General features: G+C 48.8%; 1 protein-coding gene across 1 annotated transcript in view; it reads left to right on the top strand.

The window, feature by feature from the left end:
- Sergef (secretion regulating guanine nucleotide exchange factor) overlaps positions 1-23,147 on the top strand; it is a 214,906-nt gene that overhangs the window by 24,526 nt on the left and 167,233 nt on the right. The window contains 1 exon segment of the mRNA XM_059274441.1: positions 2,560-2,718. Coding sequence (XP_059130424.1) covers positions 2,560-2,718 — 159 coding nt within the window.

Here is a 23,147-nt window from a genome sequence, read left to right as displayed (position 1 = left end):
GTTAGCTGCCAATGTCACGTTTTTAAAAAGAACAAAAATATGTGATTACTAAATTTATTTTTTCCTACATGGCCAAGTTTTCCAGTGGTGCTTTTTATACACAGACTGTTTTTTTTTTTTGGGTGGGGCTATAATTTATATATGATATTCACCATTTTAAAGTGTCCATTTAATCATTTTTAGTGTAGTCACAAAGTGAATTGGGTTTTGATATTTCGAAAGTGAGTTAAAAATTGTCAAGATTAATAGCCCTCTTTTCTCATCTTGCTCAGGCTGTTAACACATTGGATTTTGTTCAGTGTTCTTTAGACCACTTCTCTGGAGTCCTTGTAGGTTATGTAACCATTTGGCATTGCAGCAGAATTTAATTTTACCTGCTGATGCAACAGTGTAACTATCCCCATGTGGAAGACAGCCTGCCTTTCCAAAAGATGGTTTAGATATTCTGAGTCACGCAGGCTGTGCACTCTGGCGCCTCTGTGGCTCTCCAGCATCTACTGGGTTGATGTTGTGTGGGGTGAGGGTTGTTGTCTCTGTCCTCCTGTAAGGGATTTCGACCTCTGCACTCTGATGAAGGCCGAATACACACCGTAGACCTGTAGGATGTCAGTGTTTCAAGGCCACATGTGATGGCAGCTGGGTCACTTACATGTCCTCACCTTAGAGGTGAGGACATGGTTCCATGCCATGCTGTGCCCTGTGTCCCACATCAAGTGAGTGTCAGATGGAACTTGGAGACTCCTGAGCTATGACTATAATGATCCTGTTTGGCCTTTGATCAGTTTGGGGGGGACTATGAAACCACTGTAGGGCAAGCGGTGCTGTGAACTTTATAGGGAACTCACCAAATGATATAGGCCTGGCTCCTCGTCCTCTCACTGGCTGAATCTTTGTTAGCCAGGTGATCTTAAAGAGTCATCGAACAGTTCCCAGCCTTGATTGATTAATTTATCTTTTGGGACAGTGCTGTGAGCCATATTCCAAAAAATGAAACAGAGTAATAATAAATTAATCTTATTAACACATTTCACTTAGAATGTCCAAAATATTATTTAGTACAATAGGAACATTGCTAATGCTGCATCGTTTTTTGTAATATCTCTGCAGTCTGTTGAGTATTTTCGTGTGGGCCAGCCACACTTCAGGTGCTGGTGGCTAGTACCGTTGTGCAGTGCATGTGTCGACCGGATCTCACGGCTGAATTGCAGGCACGTGCTCTTTGGTCGCCGCGGCCACCCACCAGTTGTTCTGGTCAGCGGTGGTGTCGGCTGTGCCTTCCTCTCTTTTAGGCCAGCAGCCCTCCCTCCCTCCCCATAGTCAGCTGGTGAAAGCAAGGCGTGGAGAGGAAGTGATTTGTTCAAGGTCAATAGCTAGTTAGCAGATCCAGGAATAGCAGCCAGAGTCACTTGACTTTGCATCGGCTTCCTCCTCCTGTTACATCACCATGCCAGTGGCTTCTGCCTCCATCACGGGATTACAGGCAGGCCCAGAGGAGCTCAGGGGCTGCACAAATGGGCAGTGGTAGCTCAGCCTCTTCTGGGGGACAGCAGGGACAGTGAGACCATTTCATTTCTAAAGTGTCGAAGCTTAAACAGCATATAATTTTTTTGGCGGTGTCTCTTATAGTCCAGGCTGGCCTCGAGCTAACTATTGTAGCCAAGGATGACCTTAAACTCCTAATCCTTCTGCCTCTACTTCCAGAGTTCTGGGATTGTAAGTGTGTACCACCGCACCCAGTTTATGCAGTGCTGGGGATTGTGTAGGCAAACACTCTGCCAACTGAGCCACATCCCCAGTCCTCAAGTAGTGTATCCTCTAACCTGTTATCTTAAAAGTTTAAGCATTTCCTTCTTAACAAAAGGTAATATAGGCTTATATTGGGGAAAAAAATACAGAAAATGGGCTGATGAGATGGCTTAGTGAGTAAGAGCGTTTGCTATGCAAGCATGAGGATCTCAATTTGAATCTCAGTATCCATATAAAAAGCTGTGTTATGTCCATACCTGTAAACCTAGCCTTGTGTGGAGCAGAGACTTGGGATTGCTGTGGCTTCCTGGCCAACAGCCAATTCCAGCTTCAATGAGAGGATGCCTCAAAGGAATAAGGTAGAAAGCAATAGAGCAGGACACCTGATGGTCTCTTTCAGGCTCTCTGCTCATGGGTGCATGGAACGCCCCCATCCTCCAATGTGTGCGTATACCACCCCCATGAATGAATATACGCATGCTGTGCGTACACACACATACACACACATACACACACACACACACACACACACACACACACACACCAGGAGGGAGGGAGGAGGAGAGAGAGAGAGAGAGAGAGAGAGAGAGAGAGAGAGAGAGAGATAGGTCTTACATACACTAGGTCTTCCATATGTACAGAATTCAGTACGTTTTATATTTGATTATGTTCTACATAAATTTCGTATTGTGCATGGCTCCACTAAATCCTGTGGTGTAAGTAGGAAACAATTCCTTTTTAGCCGTTTCTTTTCAGAGTTGTTCCCCACCCTCCTGGGTCATGTTCCTTACCGCCCATTCCCCTTTGTTTCAGATACAGGAGAGCTGTATGTCTGGGGCCGGAACAAACACAGGCAACTGGCCTCCCCGGCTGCGTTCCTCCTTCTGCCTCAGAGAATAGAGGCACGCTGCTTTCAGGATGAAAAGGTCTCTGCTGTCTGGAGTGGCTGGACACACCTGGTTGCTCAGACAGGTGAGGGTACAACAGACAATTTGAGGTTGGGAAGAGCACTTGTCCAGACACTCACTAGTACTTGGGCCTAAGGACTGGGGTTGGGGCTTTAAGTACTGAAAAGTGGAGGACCTGCTACCTCCTGCCGTCAGCCACGTGGCCTTTCCTCTCTCGATTACACCTGGAAAGTCAAGGCAGGATTGGTGAGCTCGTTCTGCTCCTAAGGGTCCTTGAGGTTTTGAGAGTGCGTCCAACACGACCCGGAGGTTGGTCCAGGTACTGGTGAGTCCTTGCCTGGCCATGGCTGAAGAGATGGCTTTGTTTTTATTTTCACCTGTTCTGAGTTAACGCAACATCAGAAAGTATTGGAGTTGTAGCCAGTGTGACATTCTGATTTAAACTCCAGTTTGACTCTGGTGCTCTGTGTGGACTGATGGAGCCCTCTTGTTCCTCAGGGCCACCCCATGCCTGGCAGCTCTGGGCATCTCCACCTTTCCTTGAGTCTCCATTGGTGCCCATCGCTCCCTTAGGTCGGGTCTTTCTTGGCCATCATAAACCTTTCTTCTTGGATTTTGGTTTTTCATGGCCTCGTACTCCTGCTCTCTAGGAGTCCCTGCTGATCTACGGTTTCTCAGACAGTTTGATAGTATGTCAAGGCCTTCTGAACCTCAGGGGTTCTCAGGAGCTCTCTGGCCTTGCTGGCTCCATCTCAGGCTCCCAAGTACCTATTGACTACTTTTCCAGAAGTTTCCAGCTGTCATAGGTTTTCTCATAGCTTCAGCTCTCTTCGGTAAGTCACACATGCCATGTGCATTTGTACTCACAGATTTGTGAGCGTTCATGTCTGCGATGCTTTTAATTGATCTTTCCAAAATGTTACGGTCATTTTGAAATGGTGGCCTGGCTAAGGATGATACACAGTAACCTCCATGTTGCCAGGTGAAGGGATGTTCTCAGGAAGGTGTGTTGTCCATTTGGAGGAAAGTTGTTCCTTTCCTCAAAGAGCTTCCAGTTGCTTGAACATAGGGATAGAAAACTTCATCTGTTTGTCCATCTGTCTGTCCATCCATCCATCCATCCATCCATCCATCCATCCATCTCTGTTTGCCCATCATCCATTCATCCACCCATAAATGTCTGCCCCTTAGGAGAGGCAGACCCATATCAGAATTCAGCACCATTCCAGTGTGAGACAGACAGACAGGCCCAGAGCCAAGAGCACAAGACCGTGAGTGGCAGCAGGCTGAGTGATTAGGTGTTAACAGGTGGGCAGCTCATGGGTAGTCTTTACCCGGCGCAGTGCAGCAAAAACCCATGCTACCATCCAGGAGTGAGTCTGAGAGCAATCCCTGTCCCTGGTTAAGTGGCTGACTGGGAGAGACAGAAGTGGTACTTCTTTGAAGCGCTGTAGTGGAGCCGACCTCATGTTGGGCCGGGGGCCCAGCCCTGGGGTAGGAGGTTGGCAGCTGCGTTCTTGCTGGTGCTGAGTCACTCCAGCTGCCTGGAAGCTCAGCTATGTTTCCACCTCCACTTGAGAGCATGGTTTTTCTGGTAACAGTTCAGTTGTTTAATTAAGTTGCTAATTCAGCTTGCTTGTCTATGTACCTCGCTCTGTTCCCTTTTCTCCCAGGTCAGGAATGGTTAAAAGCTGGGGTGTTTGGATATCTTGGTGTTCTACTGAATTGGGGGTGAATGGGAGGATCCTGATTCACCACTCTGCTCCTTGTAGCAGCCATGACAGCCCTTGCCCCGGTCCGATGTCATTGAGAAGAAGCACCCGGAATTTCCGTTTAATCAGACTCAGCTGCTCACAGTAATGGGAACAAGTTTCCCTTGTGGGTCACAAGCAGCTCATGAGTGCGACAGGGAGTTGTTTGAGTCTGTTCCTGAAGCTCCAGTGGAGGACCACAACAGCAGACAGCTGCTTATGTGGGGGCATTTGTTGTGTGGTACTGATCTCAAAGCGTTTGTGTACCGTGACCATATGTCTCCAGAGACACGAAACAGGACAGGGCACTTTGCCTTTCTTCTCCACTGTCTCAAGATTAAACCTTCCCCCCACAAGTGACTTTTGTCCTGCAGTGGACATTAGCAATGGCTGGAGACATTATTGGCTGTGACAGCTGGGGGTTGTTACTGACACCCAGTGGGTGGAGGTCAAAGATGCAGCTGAATAGTCTAACCTTGCAAGATGCCAAGGTGCCCCCTCACTTGGTACAAGAAGGGTATGCAGTTCAGGTACTTGAATTGTCAAGGTGGAGACACACTGCCTGGGACCAGCGTCCCCATTGGCAGGTGTGTGGCCAGGGCATTTGGATGGCACCAGAATAACTTCCCAGATGGTCTGTCCAGGAGTGGGGATGCACTGTCTGCCCTCCTCTCTCAAGAGTCTGCTGCCTGCCTGCAGGTTTGCAGTGGAAAAATACTTTTCAGTATTAGTCAGAGGCACTTGGAAAGAGGCCAGGAGGACCTGTTCTAATCTGGGAGAGTTGGCAAGGGTACCTGTGTCTCAGGCTGGTAAAGCTGCATTCTAGAAACCTTTCCTGAGCTTCTTAATGTCCCCACCATTGTTCTCAGGAACTTCATGGGACTCCTGGGTGACTTGATCCAGGCTCGGTGACCTGCAGCTGTCTCACAGAGATGTTCCGTTTCCTGACTGGAGATGTAATACAAAGCTGGATGGCAGAGTTGGGTATTTGCCTCATTTGGTGACCTTGTCTCAGCTATTTCCCACATCCTAGTTGCTCAGCTCTCAAGCAGGGTAGTAAACCTTCCTGTCTGCCACATAGTGTGATTGTGTGGTCGATACAAACGAATCTGTGAATGGTCCCAGTTAGCTGTAAAATGTCTGCATTAGTGATGCTCACCTGAGGTTGGGATATTTAAGCTGATTCACTCTTTGGTCTTGTTTTTAGAAGAGCTTCTGTTTTAACAGGGTCTGTGGCAAGACAGAAATATGCTGTCTTCTGCACTAAGGGCTCCTCGCCTGGACAGGCCTGTACTACTCCTTGACACACTATGCTCCCTGAAGTCTTTTACCCACATGTGGTGGGCTATAGGGGCTTTATTGGACTATTGCGGCTCCCCCGTGGCCTCCTGGGTAACTCTACCTATTGAACTGGACCCACTGTGGTTCTTTCCCAGTCTGCACTTGAATATGTCTTATTTTCTTAATGTCTGGGCTGTAGATTCCAGAAGAACTCATTTTACTCGTGGCTCTACCCTGGCACAGGGGCTGCCACACAGTAGATGTTCAGTAGCTAGTTACCTAGCTGTAAGTTTTGTCTGGTCCCACTAGGCCTCACAGTCCCATGGCCACTTATAAAATAATCATTCAGAGGCTTATATTAATTACCAATTGTATGGCCTATGGCCGGCTTCTTGCTAGCTAGTTCTTATAACTAAACTCAGTCCATTTCTATTAATCTGTATGTCTGTATTCTGTGACTTTACCTGCATGCCCATACATGCTGCTCCCTGGATGGCAGGATGGCGTCTCCTCTGCCTTTGCCTTTTTTCTTCCTGTCTCCCTCTTGGATTTCCCACCTGACTATAACCTGACTCGCCATAGGCCAGTTAATTCTTTATTAACCAATCATAACAGCACATATTCACAGCATACAGAAAGACATCCCACAGCATCCAGTGAATGAGTAAATGGTAAGAGACATAAAAGCATGGCTTTGATATCAGACGGACCTGGGTTTATGTGTGGCTCTACCCTGTTCCCCCGCTTCTCCCCTCTGGTACCCAGTAGATCACCACCATGGTTGCCCTGGTACTTTTATCCTCGTGGTACTGTGACCCTCCCTTTGTTTTATTTGTTTATTTATGTGATAGGGTCACCTGACCTTGAACTTGTGATCCTCTTTCCTTCCCCTAAGTGCTCCCAGTTTTGGGGGTGCCGGGGAGTGAACCCACAGCTTCACACATGCTAGGCAGGCTTTCTACCAACTGAGCTGTGGATTCTTTAACTAATTCTTCCTCCCATGAGACTAATAAGCTCCATGAGAGCAAGTGATGTGTTTATTTTCGCTTGCCATTGGCCCTTCAATTCTTAGCCCAGCACTTGTCATTTGGGAGGTTGTTAGCCGACATGTGCACATAGATAAGTCCAGCTGCTGCAGACATCTTCCCACACTGGAAGAATGGGGAGGGGAAGTTGCCAACCTGGCATGAGGATTCTGTGTAGTGACGTGGTAAAGCACAGGACTGGACCCCCATCCCCACCTGCTCAGTCACATCAGCTTTCTCTGCCCTTTTGGAAACCTCAGCCCTCCCTGGACTAGCCGTGTTTCTTCTCCGTGAGCAGCGGTCCCTGTGAGTGCCTCTGGATAGGAGCAGGTTGATTCTGCGTTATCCTGAGGTGTGTGGAGACATCAGTGCTTACAAATGCCAAGTGCTGGCTGCTGGCAATTTGTTAGAATTTCAAGGGAATGCTCTTCACAGGTTCTAAATGTTATTGTGGGGTTGGTCAGAATGTTCAGGGTTCTTTGCTTTCCGGAGGCTGGAAGCTTTCCCTGAACCATGCAGCATCCCAAAGTAGACTTGTGGTCTCACAGGGATATGGATTGAAAACATGAAGCCAAGTGCAGAGAATTCTTTGACATTCTTTACTCTTCTGTGTCACCCAAGAAAGACCTGGAGTATCAGGTATTAGAGAGAGTCAGAGATGGAGGAAGCGTCTTCCTCACCCAGAAGGTGAGAAAACTAAAACCAAGCGGAGAAACAAGACTTGGAAGCAGCCCTGGAACCTCACTCAGATCAGTGGTGCTGCCTAGGACATCTCACCTCTTTCCTTGATGTCCTTCCCAGTCTTAGTAATATTCTTGAGAATTTTTCTTTTAGACTTATTCATTTTTATGTGCAGTGGTGTTTTACCTACATGTAGGTGTGTGTGTGTGTGTGTGTGTGTGTGTGTGTGTGTGTGTGTGTGTGTATGTATGTACCATGTGTGTGCCTGTGTTCAGAAAAAAGGTTGGATCCTCTCAAAGTAGAGTTATAGATGGCTATGAGCCACTGTGTAGGTGCTAGAAACCAAGCCTGGGTCCTCTGTAAAAGTAGTAAGTGTTCTTTGTTTGCTTTCGGTTTTTTGAAACAGTGTTTCTTTGTGTAACCTTGGTAGTCCTGGAACTAGCTCTGTAGACCAGGCTGGCCTCGAACTCACAGAGATCCGCCTGCCTCTGCCTCCCAAGTGCTGGGATTAAAGGCGTGCACTACCACAGTCCAGCTGCAGCAAGTGTTCTTGATCACTAAGCCATCTCTCTACCCACCTCCCCTTAGTAATAGTCTTTTAATTGAGATACTTTCCATATTTCTCTAAAGACAGGAAGCATATGTGGACAGGACCACCTCTTAGCTACTCTCTTAAGGAATCACAGACCAAGAAATTCTTGATCGCATTTGATGTTTGAGCATCAGTGAAATCCAAGCCCACATTGCTTCACACTGAACGGAGTTTATAAATATACCCAATGCTGATTTTTCTGTTTTGGGGCCAAGATCCCTTCTAGAATAGGGATCTTATACATTATTCCTTCTTTGGGGCCATGCATCGTGAAACCTCAGTGGACCTCAGGGAGGTTCTGACCTTATGGGTCTATTTAAAGCAGGTGTTTTGGAATTTGTGATGCTTGGCTTGAGCTTTAGAACTTTGAAAACCCTACAGTTGAGAGTCAAATGGAACCCGGAGGACAGCTTTGAAGTGGGTCATGTGCTTATTACAAAAGCCATTAGCATTTACCCTGAAACTAGCCTGCCCACCAGGGACGAGAATGCACATTATTTGGCCTCACCTCCCTCCTCAGTTTGGAAATGGGGAGGCCGAGGAACCAGGAAGGGGAGGCACAGGGAATGGGCGAAGGAGTAGGACCAGAACTCAAGCCTCATGACTCTCAGTCAAGTTTTTCAGAGATGGTGAGATGTGGATGATGTAAATCCAAGAGCCTGGGCAGGCTTGGTTCCTTCCATACAGGAACCTGCACTTCCAGAAAGCCTTGCTTCCCGCCGAAGAAGAGCATGCCCTCCCGCAAGTGTATATGTGTGTGGAGCAGAACCTGGGGCAAGGTATAGGAGGCCATGCCGGGGTTCCCAGAGGCAGTGTTGTTCCCTTCCTGATAGTACAACAGCAACTCCATGGGCTGCTGGCTCTGTAAATCACTATGAAGTGTGTTCACAGACATTTTCCCATAGCAAGTTGGCAAGCTGAGTGTTCTGATCCTAACTTCACAGGTGAGTCTCCGATGGATTGCCTTGCTCTGGTCCATGTGGATGGACGGAGCTTACGCTTGAACTCATTCTTTTTGTCCGCCTATATCTCAGAATGCTCTAACTCCGTAACTGAGCTGCTTTTACTCTCCAAAGCAGAGCCGTTTTTCTAGCTTTGGCCAGTGGTCCTCCCTCGTCCCAAGCACCCAGGAAGGACATTTAGTTCTCTTGGCTCCTTTAGCATTTGGCTGTAGGATGCGACTGTGGGGACGCTGTACTCTGCTATGGAATGGAGGGGGCACTGAAGTCCAGAGTTACCTTCAGGAAGCTTGTGGTTGGATGACCAAATTAAATATTTAGAAGACGAATAAAGAGAGTGTGGCAGGAGGCCAGAGGAGCGGCCGAGACACCAGGGGCTCTAGGGTTTCAGGAGAGATGGTGTCCAGAGGGAAGGGCAAGGAAGCAGTTGTGGTTGGGCTTTGGGAAGGTCACATTTTAATAGGTGGAGTGTGTACAAGTCGGTTTTCTTGATTTTTCCTTTCCTCTGGTAAGACTTGGAAGCCCTCTGGCTCCTCTTTTACCATGTGCCACTAGGAGCTCTCAGATATTATGACCTTTTGGGATTTTTTTTTTCTATCCTTTATTGCGTGTGTTGGGGACCGCAGGGGGTGCATGTCACAGCATCAGTGTAAAGGCCAGAGGGTAGCTTCCACCATGTGGGACCTGGGGATTGCCTCAGGTTGAGGTGGTTGGAGATGCCTTTACCTGCTGAGCCATCTTGCTGGTCCTGTTAGGTTTATGGCTGTCCCAGGTCCAAAATTCTATTCTGTGAGAAATGAAACTGGCCTATGGAAATAATCAGCATAGAGAGAGATGTTCAGACAGTGATTATCATGCCGTGCACAGCAGCCTAATTTCCAATGACGAAACAAATGAAATGATTGGTTAAAAGACCTACAGCATAGCCGCATGCTGGGACATCGTACTGTCATTTAGGGAAGTATTTTAGAAGGAGGTTTCATGTCAGAGGAATAGCCTCATACTGTAGTTCCTAATTTTAACTCATGTTTTGAAGAGACTAGGAAGAAATATACCAGTTTATTATCTCTCATGGGCTAGAATAAAGTACATTTTGTTTTCTGTGTGAGCAAGACTCTTAAATCTCTCTGGCTTCCTTCTTCCATGTGGCTGGTGAGAGGTTGCAGCCATTGTGACTTTTTAAAAAAGTTGGAATTATACTTTATCATGTATGTCGAGGGGCAGGGGGAGTGCCCACGTGGATGGACAGATTGTACAATCTGATTACATCCTCATAAACACTATTTGAAAGTTAAAATGAAATGGCTCACCCCTCAGGCCATGGGACTATCCCCTTACAGTGCAGTATGGCTGTCCTTGACAAGTCTCTCCCCTGGACCTCAGTTGAGAGGTCACGTGGACAAGAGGGAAACAGCTGTATCAGGAGGCGGGAAAGTGGCCTCTATTTTTGGCTCAGTCATGAGTCAGCTTGATCAGCTTGGGCTCTTCTGGACATCCGTGAACCTTTGTTTCCTCATCTGCAGAGGGGAGTTGAAAGTCATAAAAGGTCTCAGCGCTCCAAAGTACATTTGTTCCTGAAGACAGAATTTCTTCACTCCCGAGGAGCCGGCTGAGGGCTTGAGCTGGTTCCTGGACTTGATCTTCCTTGGGGTTGGGCACCTTTGGCTGAAGGCCAGAGCAGGGTGGGATAGTGGGAGCCTAGCTTGCCAAGTTGGGAGGATGTAAAGACTGCATCTAGCCACTAGAGGGAAGCATTGTTTGATTACATTCCCTGGAGGAGCCTTGGTCTGTGTGTGGGATTCAGAGTCTAGCATTTGAAAGGAAAAGTACTTTGGAAAGCACTCTACGAAAAGTAAATACATTGTAGATGTGAGATGAGAGAGATGAGGATAGCCAAGTGGTCTATGTGAAGACACACATTGCTTTTTTCGCCTGCATTATAAAGCACAGAAGAAGATGGCCGCAGGCAGAGCCAAGGGTTTGAGAAGTAGGCCCTCTAAAGAGCAGGTGCATCCTGTCAACCCAAGGGATCTAGCAGCGTACCCTTCCAGAGCTCCTCTGGCCGGGTGCAGTGAGGCCTGGAGTCAGAGAAGAATAGATGTGGTCCTGACCAGAGCAGCTCATGTCTGGGGTGTGCGGTGGAGGGCAGGAACTATGCACACATACATGGCTGCTCCTATCTTTCTTCTCCCAGCTGATGTCTACCTAGCCTAGGACCTAGCTTGTGGTGGGGCCCTGGGACTGTCCCAGGAAGCCCCTGCAATGTTCCTGCCATCATCCTTTCAAGGTCCCCGGATGACAGTGTTTTCCAGTGAGTTTCCAGGTAGTGCCCCTTACTCATGGTGTTGTTTCTCTGGGTTTGCAAGCAGTGCTGACAGTTTGTTTCCTTCCTTCCCCAGCGCTGGGCTAACTTTGGTTTGATTTGGAAATGCCCACTCACCCTAAACATTGTGGTGAAGCGGAATTGTGTGCTGTCCCGGGAGCCAGGCTGCTGGGCAACCTGGGGCAGGCCACTTCCTCTCTCTTCAGAGAGATCAGTCTCCAGCTGCAGAGGTGAAAACCCGGCATTGGTTTTTTGTTCTTGTGTTTGCCAAGGGATACCCATCGATCTGTGGTCTGGAGCAGTGCAGGGCGTGTCCACCCGAAGCTGAAGCAAGAGCCACCTTTGGAATAGGTATGGTCATCCAAGGGGCTTGTTCCAGGCCTTGGCTAAAGCCGAGGGCAGCAGGGCCTTCGGGCCACCAGATGGCAGCAAAAGGCAGGCCTTGGAGGCAAGGAAGCTGGGGACAGCATTCGGAGTCAGCATTAGCAAGGTCAGAGCTGAGGCCACCTCAAGTCCTTGCTAATCTTTGCTTATGAAAGGAACTGAGGTTGGGGTGACCTCTTTAGCTTGCTGCTCTATAGGAGAACCAGAGATTGGATCTGAGCCCGAAACGGTGGGGACAGTATAGATGGAGATTTCTTTGGCTCTTGATCCCCACTCTACTACACACAGCAAGACTCTCCTCCATTCTGACCAGTCCTTCTCTCATTACTTCTCCTCCCAGAGGCTGTGTTGTGGATGAACTTTGGGGCTGTCCTTCAGCACCCAATACCCAAGAGACAGCTTGTTTCAAGGCCTTGCTGGAGACAGACTGCAGAGAGTAACACCCCAGAGGGTGAGGCTGGGGGAGGGACCAGGCACCCTTCATACACTGCCCAGTTCTGGTTTGCCGCTTGCAGATTTCTTTTGGTCTCCTGAGTGAGGATCCTTGCCCCTGCACTCCAGATGCAGTCCAGGGCTTTGTGGGGTTGAGCGGCCTTTCTACAATAGCATCGTCATTACTTAAGAAACGAAGCTGTTTGATCTCACTTCATGGCTTGTTATTTCCCCTCAGTGCGATCTCCCTGGGTGTGTAGCAAATGGTCGTCTTCATTTAGGTGACTGGATGGCTTAGAAATAACAACTTATTTCCCACAGTCCAGAGTCTTAACAGTCTTGCCAAAGTGCTGTTCTCTCTGAGTCTACTTTCCTGGTTCGTAGGCAGCCGTTTCTTTCCCATGGCATGGCCGAGGAAAGAGCCCCGATTCTGGTCATGCCCCAGGCACCTTGCACAGGCTCGGCTTCCTTACACCGTCACGTTAGGCGTCTGGTTTAGGAGGATGCCAGCATTCAGCCCTTCACGGTTTCCTAGATGGAAGCCGCCGAAGCTGACGGAAGAAGGAGAGTTGCGGTAAGGCCACCAGCCCTGGGAAGGGCTCAGAGGTCACTGGCAGAGGGCTTGGGAGCCATTCAAGGAACGCTCTCTTTCCTGGTGAGGATTGATTTGTTCCAGGAGCTCTCCAAGTGAGCATTAAGTGGCCAGGCTGTAATTTTGTCGTCTTTTTTAGGTTCTTGACACATGACACCATGCTTTGCCCTTTCTTGGAGACCTTGCCTGTCCCTCTGGAGCTCTCTGTAATCAGTGACAGCCAGTTCCTTAAAGTGTCCTCAGTGTGTGCCAAGAGGACAGTGGCCCAGTTTGAAGAATCTTGGAGGAATCGGCTCTTTTTCAATCTGAGAATGACTTTATCTTAGGAAGCTCTGAGGAGCAAGCTCCAAGTTCCAGTCTGCAGTTGCTGGCACCCTGGGCAAGTCGTTTAATCTCTCTGGGCCTGCATTTCTCTGCCTATAAAATGAAAGCAGCCATGATCACTAACTTCTTTGCTTCACAGGGGTGTGCTGTTCGTTTATTCATAGTCTCTTCCTGCATCCCCTCACACAAATACTTACATTGACTTAGGCTGGGAGGGCATTCCAGGCAGGCAGAAGATGGACGACTGCTGGGTGTGGGCCAGGCAAGGTGAGAAGGTCACTAGACACATCTGGGTGTAGTGGAGTGTGTCCTCGTGCTGCGAGGAGACGGTAGGGGTTCCTGTGAGGAACTGGGTCTGTGATAATCAGGAATCGCACAAGGAGGGCCCTGATTCTGGCTCTTACAGGCTCTTCTGCCCAGGCCTCATCCTTGCTCTCTGCTTCAAGTCTTAGGTGCACTGGACTCTTAGGGGAGCCCTTTCCCCCAAAGTGGGGTAGCCATTAGTATCCATGACACAGGCTGGGACTGGAATCACCTGATTTCCTGGACTGTCGTCTGTCCTCTGGTCATTTAGCAAGCTATCACATTACCTCTCATTTCAAAAATTACGTTTTATTATTTTGTGTGTGCGGTGTGTGCTGTGTGTCTGTCTGTCTGTCTGTCTGTCTGTCTGTCTTTCCTTCTACAGTATGACTCCTTGGGATCAAATTCACATCCTCAGACTCGGCAGCAGGTGCTTTTACCCACCGAGCCTTCTCACTGGGGCCTCTGAAGCATCTAGTAAAGAGTTGAAAATGAGCATCTCTAGGGCTTCTCCCAGCAGCTCCCTGAAGAGGTAGAGGTGTGTGAGAAGAGATCCCTCATTTATCAAGAAGGTCAATCATTTGGTAGGATTTACATCCAACATCTCTGTCCCATTTGACGGGAGAGGAACTAGAGGGAGGGTCAGAGAAAGGGGTCACCTCTCCTGGTTACTAGACCTCATTTTGCTCAGTGTCAGCACTGAGGGTCACCATCATCTTTACAACTGTGAGGGTCGCACAAGGTGCTGCATGCGAAGGGCCCGTGTGCTGTCCAGTGCCAGTTCCCAGCCATACTTTTATGAGTCCACTGGGGCCTTCCTGCCTGGTTGATGGAAGGCTCTGACCTTTTGCTTCTTCTCTGCACATCCTTCTTTCCCATCTGCCACTGCTCAAGGTGTAAGCTTGTTTATTTATTTAGCTTGTTTATTTATTTGCCATTTTGGTGAAAATATAGAATTTTTATGGTCCGAGGATCCATCTCTCTCCCTCCCTCTCTCTCTTTCTCTCTCTCTCTCTCTCTCTCTCTCTCTCTTTTAATTTGAAAAAAACCAGAGGCCTAGGGAAAAGATGGCTTGTCCCCATGTTCCCACAGCTAAGGGACAGCAGAGCCAGGATTAGAACCCAGTGGCCCTTGTCCAACACCTCTCTACTCTCCACATTGCCCCTTTACAGGGAGGCTTCAAATGCTTTGTCTCCTTTCTGGAGGCGGAGGCAGAATGTAGTTTAATAAACTTCATTATCCGAGCCCCTTATGTAACAATGCTGTTTCCGGGTCCTGGCAGATGGCCCGTAGTAACAGCACCTCACTGATTTGGTTGGAGCTGAGCCTGTGACAGGAAAACTCCGGAATAGCAGGTACCTTTCTCAGTCCGCAGGCATGGAGAAGTCATCCTCTCTGAGGAAGCCACTGCAGCTCCGCTGCTGATGGCTTCTGTTGGGACCAAAGGTGGCCACCGGGTGAGACAGTCTAAAACGGTGCCCGGATTTTACACAAGTTGTACCAGTGATTCGGAGGTTCTTGGCAGATTGGCTGCTGGTAAAGGAGGTTTATTCTGAGGCCTGAGGGACAAATGGGACCAGAGAGCAGAGCAGATCAACAAGGGAGGGCAGGCTGCCCCACCATGGACCTTCAGACAAGCCCTATGAATGTAGTGCTGTGCTGGGCACACTACCCACCAGCCCACGGTGGGCCTCTGTCCCAGCCTCTCCCAAGCCCCTTCTTTGAAATGTCTGGAGCTCCAAAGCTTCTAGTGGGTCCTTACACACAGTGGGTTCTCAGTGGCCCGTGTGGTGATCCCTATTGCTGCCCCTGCTGAGGCAAGTCCCCCAGGCCACTGACAGTGGCAGACTGCCTTGTTGCTCAGCTCTGTTGGGCCTGTACTACATCTTTTATACTCATCTCTCTTAGAGAACCCAGGACAGTTGTCCAAGGTTGAGGTTAGAATAACTTAAAGAGGCACCATATGAAGTCATGTCCACAGAAGTTCTCACTGGTTGATCACAAATTGGCATCGCAAGATGGGCTCCTCCCTCTCTCTGTTCTTACCTTGGGGAATTTTTGCACACTCAAACAATGGGCACAACCATTGTCTTCCCAATGGGAAGATCCTAATTAGGTCTCTCATTTATAGAAAGCCTGTCCTTGGGGGAGCTGGGGGTATAGGTAATGTATCTAGGGGGATCTCTTGAGTTTTCAGAAGTGCGATGCTGCTCCTCACACAGTGGGTATGCTCTGTAGCCTTCCCTGGCTCTAGCCCACTCTTCCCTTGTACAGAATGAGGCCTCAGGCTGGGCTGTGTGGAGAGCTGTGTGATTGTTGCTGGGGGACCCCCAGCGCTTTTCTGCATGCGCAGGCTGCAGCCTCCCAGCTCTAACCTTCAGCTGTGGCTCTGTGAGTCCCTGTCATTAGTGGAGATAATGGCGTCCCTGGCAGCTGGGCACAGTCCTTGGCCATTTTTCTTTCCTTCTCTCTCTTTTTTTTTTTAAACTTCAGAGATGAAAACTGCTGATAGGGTATTTCTAACGGACAAAGACTGAGGGTGATGCCCAGGGCTGGGGGCATGCATGCCTGGGTATGGAGAGGATAACTTGGAAAGGATTGAAGGGGAGAGTATGTGTCTTTCCATTGTGCAGTCCCTGGGCCTCCCAAGTAGCCATTCTTAGGACACGGGCAGTGAGTGGGGACACATGGATCTCACCTCCCTGCTCTTCCCTGCCGAGAAGACCAGGAGTCTTCCTGGGAATGGACTGAGGTGGGTATGAGAGCGTGGAGAGACTGACTGGCAGTTTTCTCTGAAGCTCTGGACAGCACGTGCTGGGACTCAGGGAAGCCTTGCTTCTCTTCTTAGATTTGCCCGGTTTGACCTTGGGAAAACTCATGGCTTCCTTCCTGGGTTGACTGGGTAGGGAGTGCTCTGAGGTCCCTTCTTGCGTGATGGTGTGTGAGGCTGGGCTAACAGTGAAGAACTTTGAGCCTTGCCCCCATGAGCCCTTGAGAATTCCAAACCAGTAGCTCTTTATCAGATGAGCAGGGCTCTGTCCTTGGATGGACTCCCTCACGTGGGCTCCATACCTATTCTCCGAAGCCCTCTTCCAGTCTACTTTCCTGGTTAGTGGGGAGGCCGCTGGGAAGCAGCAGTGGACTGGGGCCCTGGCCCAGGCTCTGCCAGCACATCCGTGTCCTTGGAGGCTCCTTCACTTCCTTAGCCTCAGCTTCTCTTTCTGGAAGATCAAGTGCTGAGCCTTGCCTCCTGCCTTCAGCGCTCAGGATCCCCCCCCCCCCCCAGCCTCCTCCTAGCTTTGCTGGGGTGTGATTCTTAGCTGCAGAAGCCCTGAGGGTATAGTTTCCTTTCATGCTGGGAGGGAGAGAAGCAAGATTATTTTTTTTTTTTAATTACACAGCTAAGATTAGGCGGCAATCTACATTTTAAAGTGTTATTAATAAGAATCTAAAAGTGTTGGAAGAAGCTGTGGTGTTTGAATATGGAATGAGTTGGGAAACATCTGCAGAGGCACTGGCCTCAATCAGGGCATTTTCTTCTGGTGCTAAGTGGCTTCTAGGTGTGGCCAGCAGATTCATGTGCTGTTATACCGCTACCCTTGACCCCCAAGGACCTAGTAAAGACTTCACAGAGCTTGATGACCTGACTTCTGTTTATCGGCTGCCTTTTATCATGGGCCTGAGAGGTAACTGTTACTGCTGTATGGGTTGGCTGAGGCTTCCAAGTTTAGGTCTCTTCCTTAAAGAAAGGTGGCATTTGAACACTACAGAATGTTTGATCATGTGATATGCTACCAACATTCACAATTTTTATGTCAGCTAGACAAGCAATTTTTAAAGAAGAGAGAAGGAAGAGGAGGAAGAAGAGGAACAGGATGGAGGAAGAGGGAGGAGGGAGGAGGTCAGAAAACGTGGTTTGCTGTAGGAGAAGCCCAAGCATGCAGCCAGAAGTTGGTGCCTGTCCTGGGGCTCCTCAAACTGCCTGCTCGCTGTTCCCACCTTATTTCTTACTAGTTCATAAAATAATTCCCTGTGTGCATGTTTTGTGGGTTTAACTGTGGCTCTTCCACTGGAATAGGAGCTCCGTGAGGGGAGTGAGTTTTGTCTGTTCAGTGCAGCACTTGGTATGGAGGAAGTGTTTCTTCCGTATCATCATTCAGGGGATACAGTCCATCGTGGTGGGGGATGGCATGGTGGCTGAAGTGGCTGGGTCTGTACTATGGGATGCTTTCAGCACCATTACATCTCTGTGGACCAGGAAGCAGAGAGCTCAGGCCAAGAGTCAGGCAGTGCTTTGCCCCTCGAGGCCGGCAGCTCAGTAACCCATTTCCTTCAGCTCAGTCAAATCTCTAAAGCATCACAACCTTCCGAGACACCGAAGATCAAGTGTTCAAACACATGAGTCTTTGGGGACATTGCACATTCTAGCCCGACCAGAAGGCAAGCCACTAAATGAGTTGGGATTAGAGGTTCCTCAGAGGCCTTCCACCAGCCTGAAGCTTTGTTCTTTCCTGGTTTTGTTCGAGACCCTGCATGTGGTATTTGGGCCTGCAACCCAGTCTGGTCCATCCTGACTTCTGATTCGGTGGCTACTGAAGCCAGTGGTGAAAATGGAGAAGCTTTCTGTAATGCCTGTGTGTTGTGGGACTCTGCTCTTTGCCATATGGGCAAAGAATGAAGATCACTCCCTAACCTGGCTCCCTTTGCGCCTCTAGCCAAGGTGTGTGTCTTTGGGACTCTGAACAACCTGAGAAGGGGCAGTGTGCCTATGAAAAGTGAAGCGGGGTCAGATGGGCCTGTGTGTCCTCGTAGGGCAGTGACTAAGGACGCTGCCTTGGCTGCCAGGTGACTGGTCCCATCCTCACGTTGCCATGACAGCTGCTGGCTCTGAGTCTAAGACCAAACCTCTCTCTGGGTATTTATTTTTTCGTCTCAGATTTGAGGGTCAGCCTGCTCGTTGGGTGCTTCTGTGGGTTAATTGTGACAATCTGTATAATGATGGTATGCAGTAAATGCCTTCAAAATAGTTGATTTACTATCCTGATGCTTCCCCATTTGCTAGCTGTGTGATTTGATCAGGTCATGTAACCTGTGTGACCTGTTTGTGAAGTGGGGGTGGCAGCTATCACCAAAGCAGATCCAGAGTTATCATCTCACGTAGCCCAGGCTGGCCTCAAACCACTGTGTAACCTAGAACGGTTGAGTTTCTGCTCCTCATGCCCTCGTCTCCCTTGTGCTGGGATTGCAGACACGCCCCGCTTTTATGTGATGTAGGAATCAAACTGAGGGCCTCATGCATGCTAGGCAAGCACTCTACCAACAGCTACCCCCCCCCCCCAGCCCAAGAGTCCATTCCTGATAAGTGAATTCTCCCCACGATGTCATCTTCTCCTGTCGTCTCTGCAGGGTTGCCTTGCCTTTGCAGTTGAGAAAACCACGAACAAAAGTTGTATTCTTGTATTAACCTCTCTTACGTCAGATTGTTCATAATGTGACTTTGGAAATTTTACTAAAATTAGGGTTTATCGTTGTCTCAATTTTTATTTGATTTGTCAACTATATAGATGGCCTTTAAAATTAGAGTGAGTGTCTCATTTTATGACGCTGATCAGACTGAAGAGTCTCAGGGTGTCAATAAAATGAAGTAGGACATCACTCATTTGACCCTGAAGAATTTTAGCCATCACTATTGAAGTTTTATATTTGCATATGTCTGAGAAGTTATCTGTTTGAGCCCTCTTCATTTCATGGGTGGAAAGTAGGGCTTTAGAGAGAAGGGACCTTTTCCAGGGCTTAGGATTCTGGTCTCATGAGTCATTGGCCAAAGCTCCCTCCCCTCCCCTCCCTTTCCCTTCCCTCCCCTCTGTTGCCCTCCCCTCTGATCTCATTCCTCCTTCCCCTTTCTCCTTCCCTCTTCTCTCCAGCTCACCTTGCTTTCCATCTCTTCTGTTTTCCCAGCTTTAGTTGATCTGTATCAGAGGCTTCTGGTGTGCCACTCGCTATGTTGAATCTGAAAGAGAGAGACAGAGAGAGAGAGAGAGAGACAGAGACAGAGACAGAGACAGACAGAGACAGAGACAGACAGACAGAGAGAGCGCACGTGAGCAATCCAAAGTCCTATGATGGAGCCTTCAGTGTTCTTCATGATCATTAGTGGCTTTGTCTCTAAGTCTTGCTTAAGGGGTGGGGCTGGCTAAGAAGACAGGATGGACTGTTAGCAACTGTGGGTATGACCATGGGCATCCTTGATGGGCTGTGTTACTCAGTTTGGGAGGGTAATAGTGACACTGACTCCTATTGCCATATTACAGCTGCTCTAGTCACTTCTACTGCTGTGAAGAACACCATGACCTTGGCAACTATTGTAAGAGAAAGTATTTAATTGGGGGCTGGCTTACAGTTTCAGAGCTTTAGTTCATTATCATCACGGCTGGGAGCATGGTGGCCGGCAGGCAGGCAGGCAGGTGCTGGAGCAGTAACTGAGGACTGCATCCCTGACTAGCAGGTAGAGAGAGAGACTCTGGGCTTGGCGTGGCCTTTTGAAACCTCACAGCACTCCCACCCCACCACAGTGGCACACTTCCTCCAACAAGGCCACACCTCTGAATCCTTCAAAAATGTTCCACTCCCGGGTGACTAAGCATTCAAATATATGAGCCTGTGGGGGCTATTCCTGCTCAAATCACCACAACCACCATGGGCCTGCCTGATTCATACAAAAGTGCCGTTGAAGTAGCCCTTCAAGGGGATGCTGTTATGATAATTCTGTAGATGATTCTTAGGGATAACATGCAAAGCTCAGTGGAGGTGAAGGAGCCGTGCGGAGTGCAGAGATGGTTAGGTTCCCTTAGGAAGCAGGTATTTCTTGAGTACTGACTCTGTGCCGATCTCTGTCAGCATGGAGCTGGCTTTCTAGAGGAGACAGGCGTTAACCCAACAGCTCTTGTAATGCTTGCACATTTCTTTGTTAAGACAAATGCTCTCAGAGTGCGCCAGGTGGTTGCGCAGACACATCTGGTTTGGGTTAAGGGGTGAAGGTGAGTAGGAGTTGACCAGGTGAGTGGGGTTCAGATATAACTTGGGAGACAGGAGGAGCATAGAGGGTGGAGGCCTGTGGAAAACATCAGGGCACACGGGATGGAAGCTGCTTAGCGTGCCTGCTGGCACCCGAACCCCTCTTCATCTGCGCCTAACCCGGGGGATGATGCTGGGTGACTCTTAGGTGACTGGGATAAAACACTGTTACATGAACAACTCAAAGGAGAAAGGCTTTATTTTAGCTCACAGTTCAAATTACAGACCACCATGGGGAAGTCAAGGCAACAGACACTTGAAGCAGCTGGTCACATGACGTCTACAATCAGGAAACAGATTGCTGTCCCCATTTGATGTAACCTAGGGAAAGGCCAAGCTCAGTTAAGACAGAAGAGCAGAGGATGAGTTTAACACCCTTACCTTCCTCCCAAGGGCTCAGAACACATAAGTCACCAGAAAATGGCAATTACCACCAGAGCAAATTCCCAGGCTGACAGTGACTGTCCTAGGTGCACATTCCAGAAGGCCTCCTCGCTTCCTGGGGTAATAGGATTGGGAGGGTTGAAGAGAGAGGTTGGGAGGCCTTGTCTCTGTCTGGCCCATGGATTTTCCTTTGGCTAATGTCATCAGTGGTGGTCTGTTCCCTTTGGGGACAGAGTGTTAAGAAAATGTGGATGTTCTTCTCACCCTCTTTCTGTCACTTAAGATCCCCTTCCCTGGAAGGAGCTCCATTGTGTTGCTATGTTCCTGGCAGCAGCCACAGCACCCACTGTGACCGTGGGGCAGAGAGTGGGGGGTGGGCGGGGTGGGGTGGTGATGACAGAGCTTTACCACCCCCTCCTGACTGCAGAGGGCTCCCCATCCCTCAGCGTTTTTGTTTGTTTTGAGACAGGGTCTCAATGGGTAGCCCTGGCTGCTCTAGAACTCACTATGTAGACTGGCCTGGCCTCAGACTCACAGATCTGCCCGCCTCTGCCGTCCCAGTGCTGGAATTCAAAGGTGTGCACCTCCACACCTTACCACCTTACCTCCAGCTTTGTGCCTGGTTATCTTTCTCCCTCTTAAGAGTATGTGATGTTTGATGAAATGTTTGCAAAAGGTCTCAGGACAGTTAAATAACTTGTTAATGAAGTCGTTTTTATGACCTTTATAGGCCCGACCCTTGTTCTTGCATCTCTGCACCTTCTACTTTTAATGGCTCCACTGCCTCCCACCAGTCCAGAAATGCTGGCATTTCAGTGTGCTGGTTATCTCCTCCTCTTTCCCTTCCTCTTTGCCTTCTAGTGTCGGGTCAAGTCATGCCAGTTCTTCTCTTTCTCCTCCTTTCCCTGTGGTTTCAACCCTTAGGCCCTGGTGTATCCTAGGCTCTGTTTCTAGGCTGGTTTCCTTTTTTTACTTAACACCCCTGAGGTTCGGGCAGCGTGTCCCTGTCAGTACATCTCTGCCTCCCTCTCAGCTGGGTGGAGGACCAGACACTGTGCACTAAGCATGTAGACACGATGCACTTAGAGCAGTGCCCAGCGTGCTATAGGTGCCACAGAAGTGTAGATGCCAACTGTCATCTCGACATGGACAGTCCATTGCCAACAGGTTGCCAGCCAGACATTCTTTCAGGAGTCCCCATACCTGTTTTAGGTCCATAGTCTGCCCAGGTCTAGTTGCAGTGGTTTCTACAGTAAGTGTGAGGGACCAGGGTGTGATGTGAATCTCGCCACTTCTTTTCAAGTTTTCTCATGTTCTTTTAAATTTTCTGCTTTTTGAGTCCATTTTATTCTCTTTATGTACATGCATGCACCTACACAGGGTCTACACTGTAGCTCAGGTGAGCCTGTGACTCCCTGTGCAGCCCACCCAAGCTTGCCTCTACCTTAGACCAATCCCCTGGCTGCAGATACAGGGATCAGCCACCATGCTGGGCTTATCTTGTATATTTTTAAATAAGGACATAACCACAATTTATAAATGGTGAGACACAGTGTACATTTTAATAAAATAACGGAAAGTACATATGTTGGCTGAAAAACCTTACCACTGATAAAGGGTGGCGAGACTGAGTTTAGGGACTACTTATTCTTTCCCTGTGCCCAGGTGAGCCTGGCAGTCCTGTAGCCCAGACTGTCCCGGGCTCCTGCTCCTGCTCCACATGGGGCCTGTGGATTTCTCTGCATCACATTGCTTATCTCTTTCTTGTTCCTCCAGATCCTCCTCATTCTCTAGCTTCCTTTCTTACCCAGAAGTTCACCTTTAATGGCATTTATCCCATTACCAGAGACAGTTCCAAGTCCCAGCTTGAATGGGGTTCTCCCTGGATGTTCTCTGCAGGACTTAGGCTCGTTCGGCCCCTGCTGTTTTCTGCTGTGCTTGTCTGTCGTCCGTGTTGAGTCTTCCATGGCCACGCCTTTAAAGCAGCTGTCACCCGCTGACTTCGTTTTGAGCTGTTTTGGCATTTCTCTCTCAGGTATCATTTATCTGTAGACACATACCTATACTTTTTAGATGACATTAATATATCTATTTCTTAATCATCGTAATACATAATTCTTTACTCCAAGGAAAATGTTCATTTGTTAACTCCGTGATCCGATCTCCTTGTATTTGACATTGAGCTTCAGCTTGGGGCATATGTCTGTCTGCTGCACACTGATGAGATTTGTGTGTGTGTGTGTGTGTGTGTGTGTGTGTGTGTGTGTGTGTGTGTAGATTACTTTCTTTTACTCTAGGTAACATAAAGTCACAGTTTAAGTGTTAAATGCAGCTAGAGTCCTGAGTTCTGCATGGTGTTCTGGGAGGGCCTGCTGGCGGGAGGAGCTG

Source organism: Peromyscus eremicus, chromosome 1 (genome assembly GCF_949786415.1).
Source record: "Peromyscus eremicus chromosome 1, PerEre_H2_v1, whole genome shotgun sequence".
NCBI classification, from domain to species: Eukaryota; Metazoa; Chordata; class Mammalia; order Rodentia; family Cricetidae; genus Peromyscus; species Peromyscus eremicus.
This window is presented reverse-complemented; position numbering and strand designations above follow the sequence as displayed.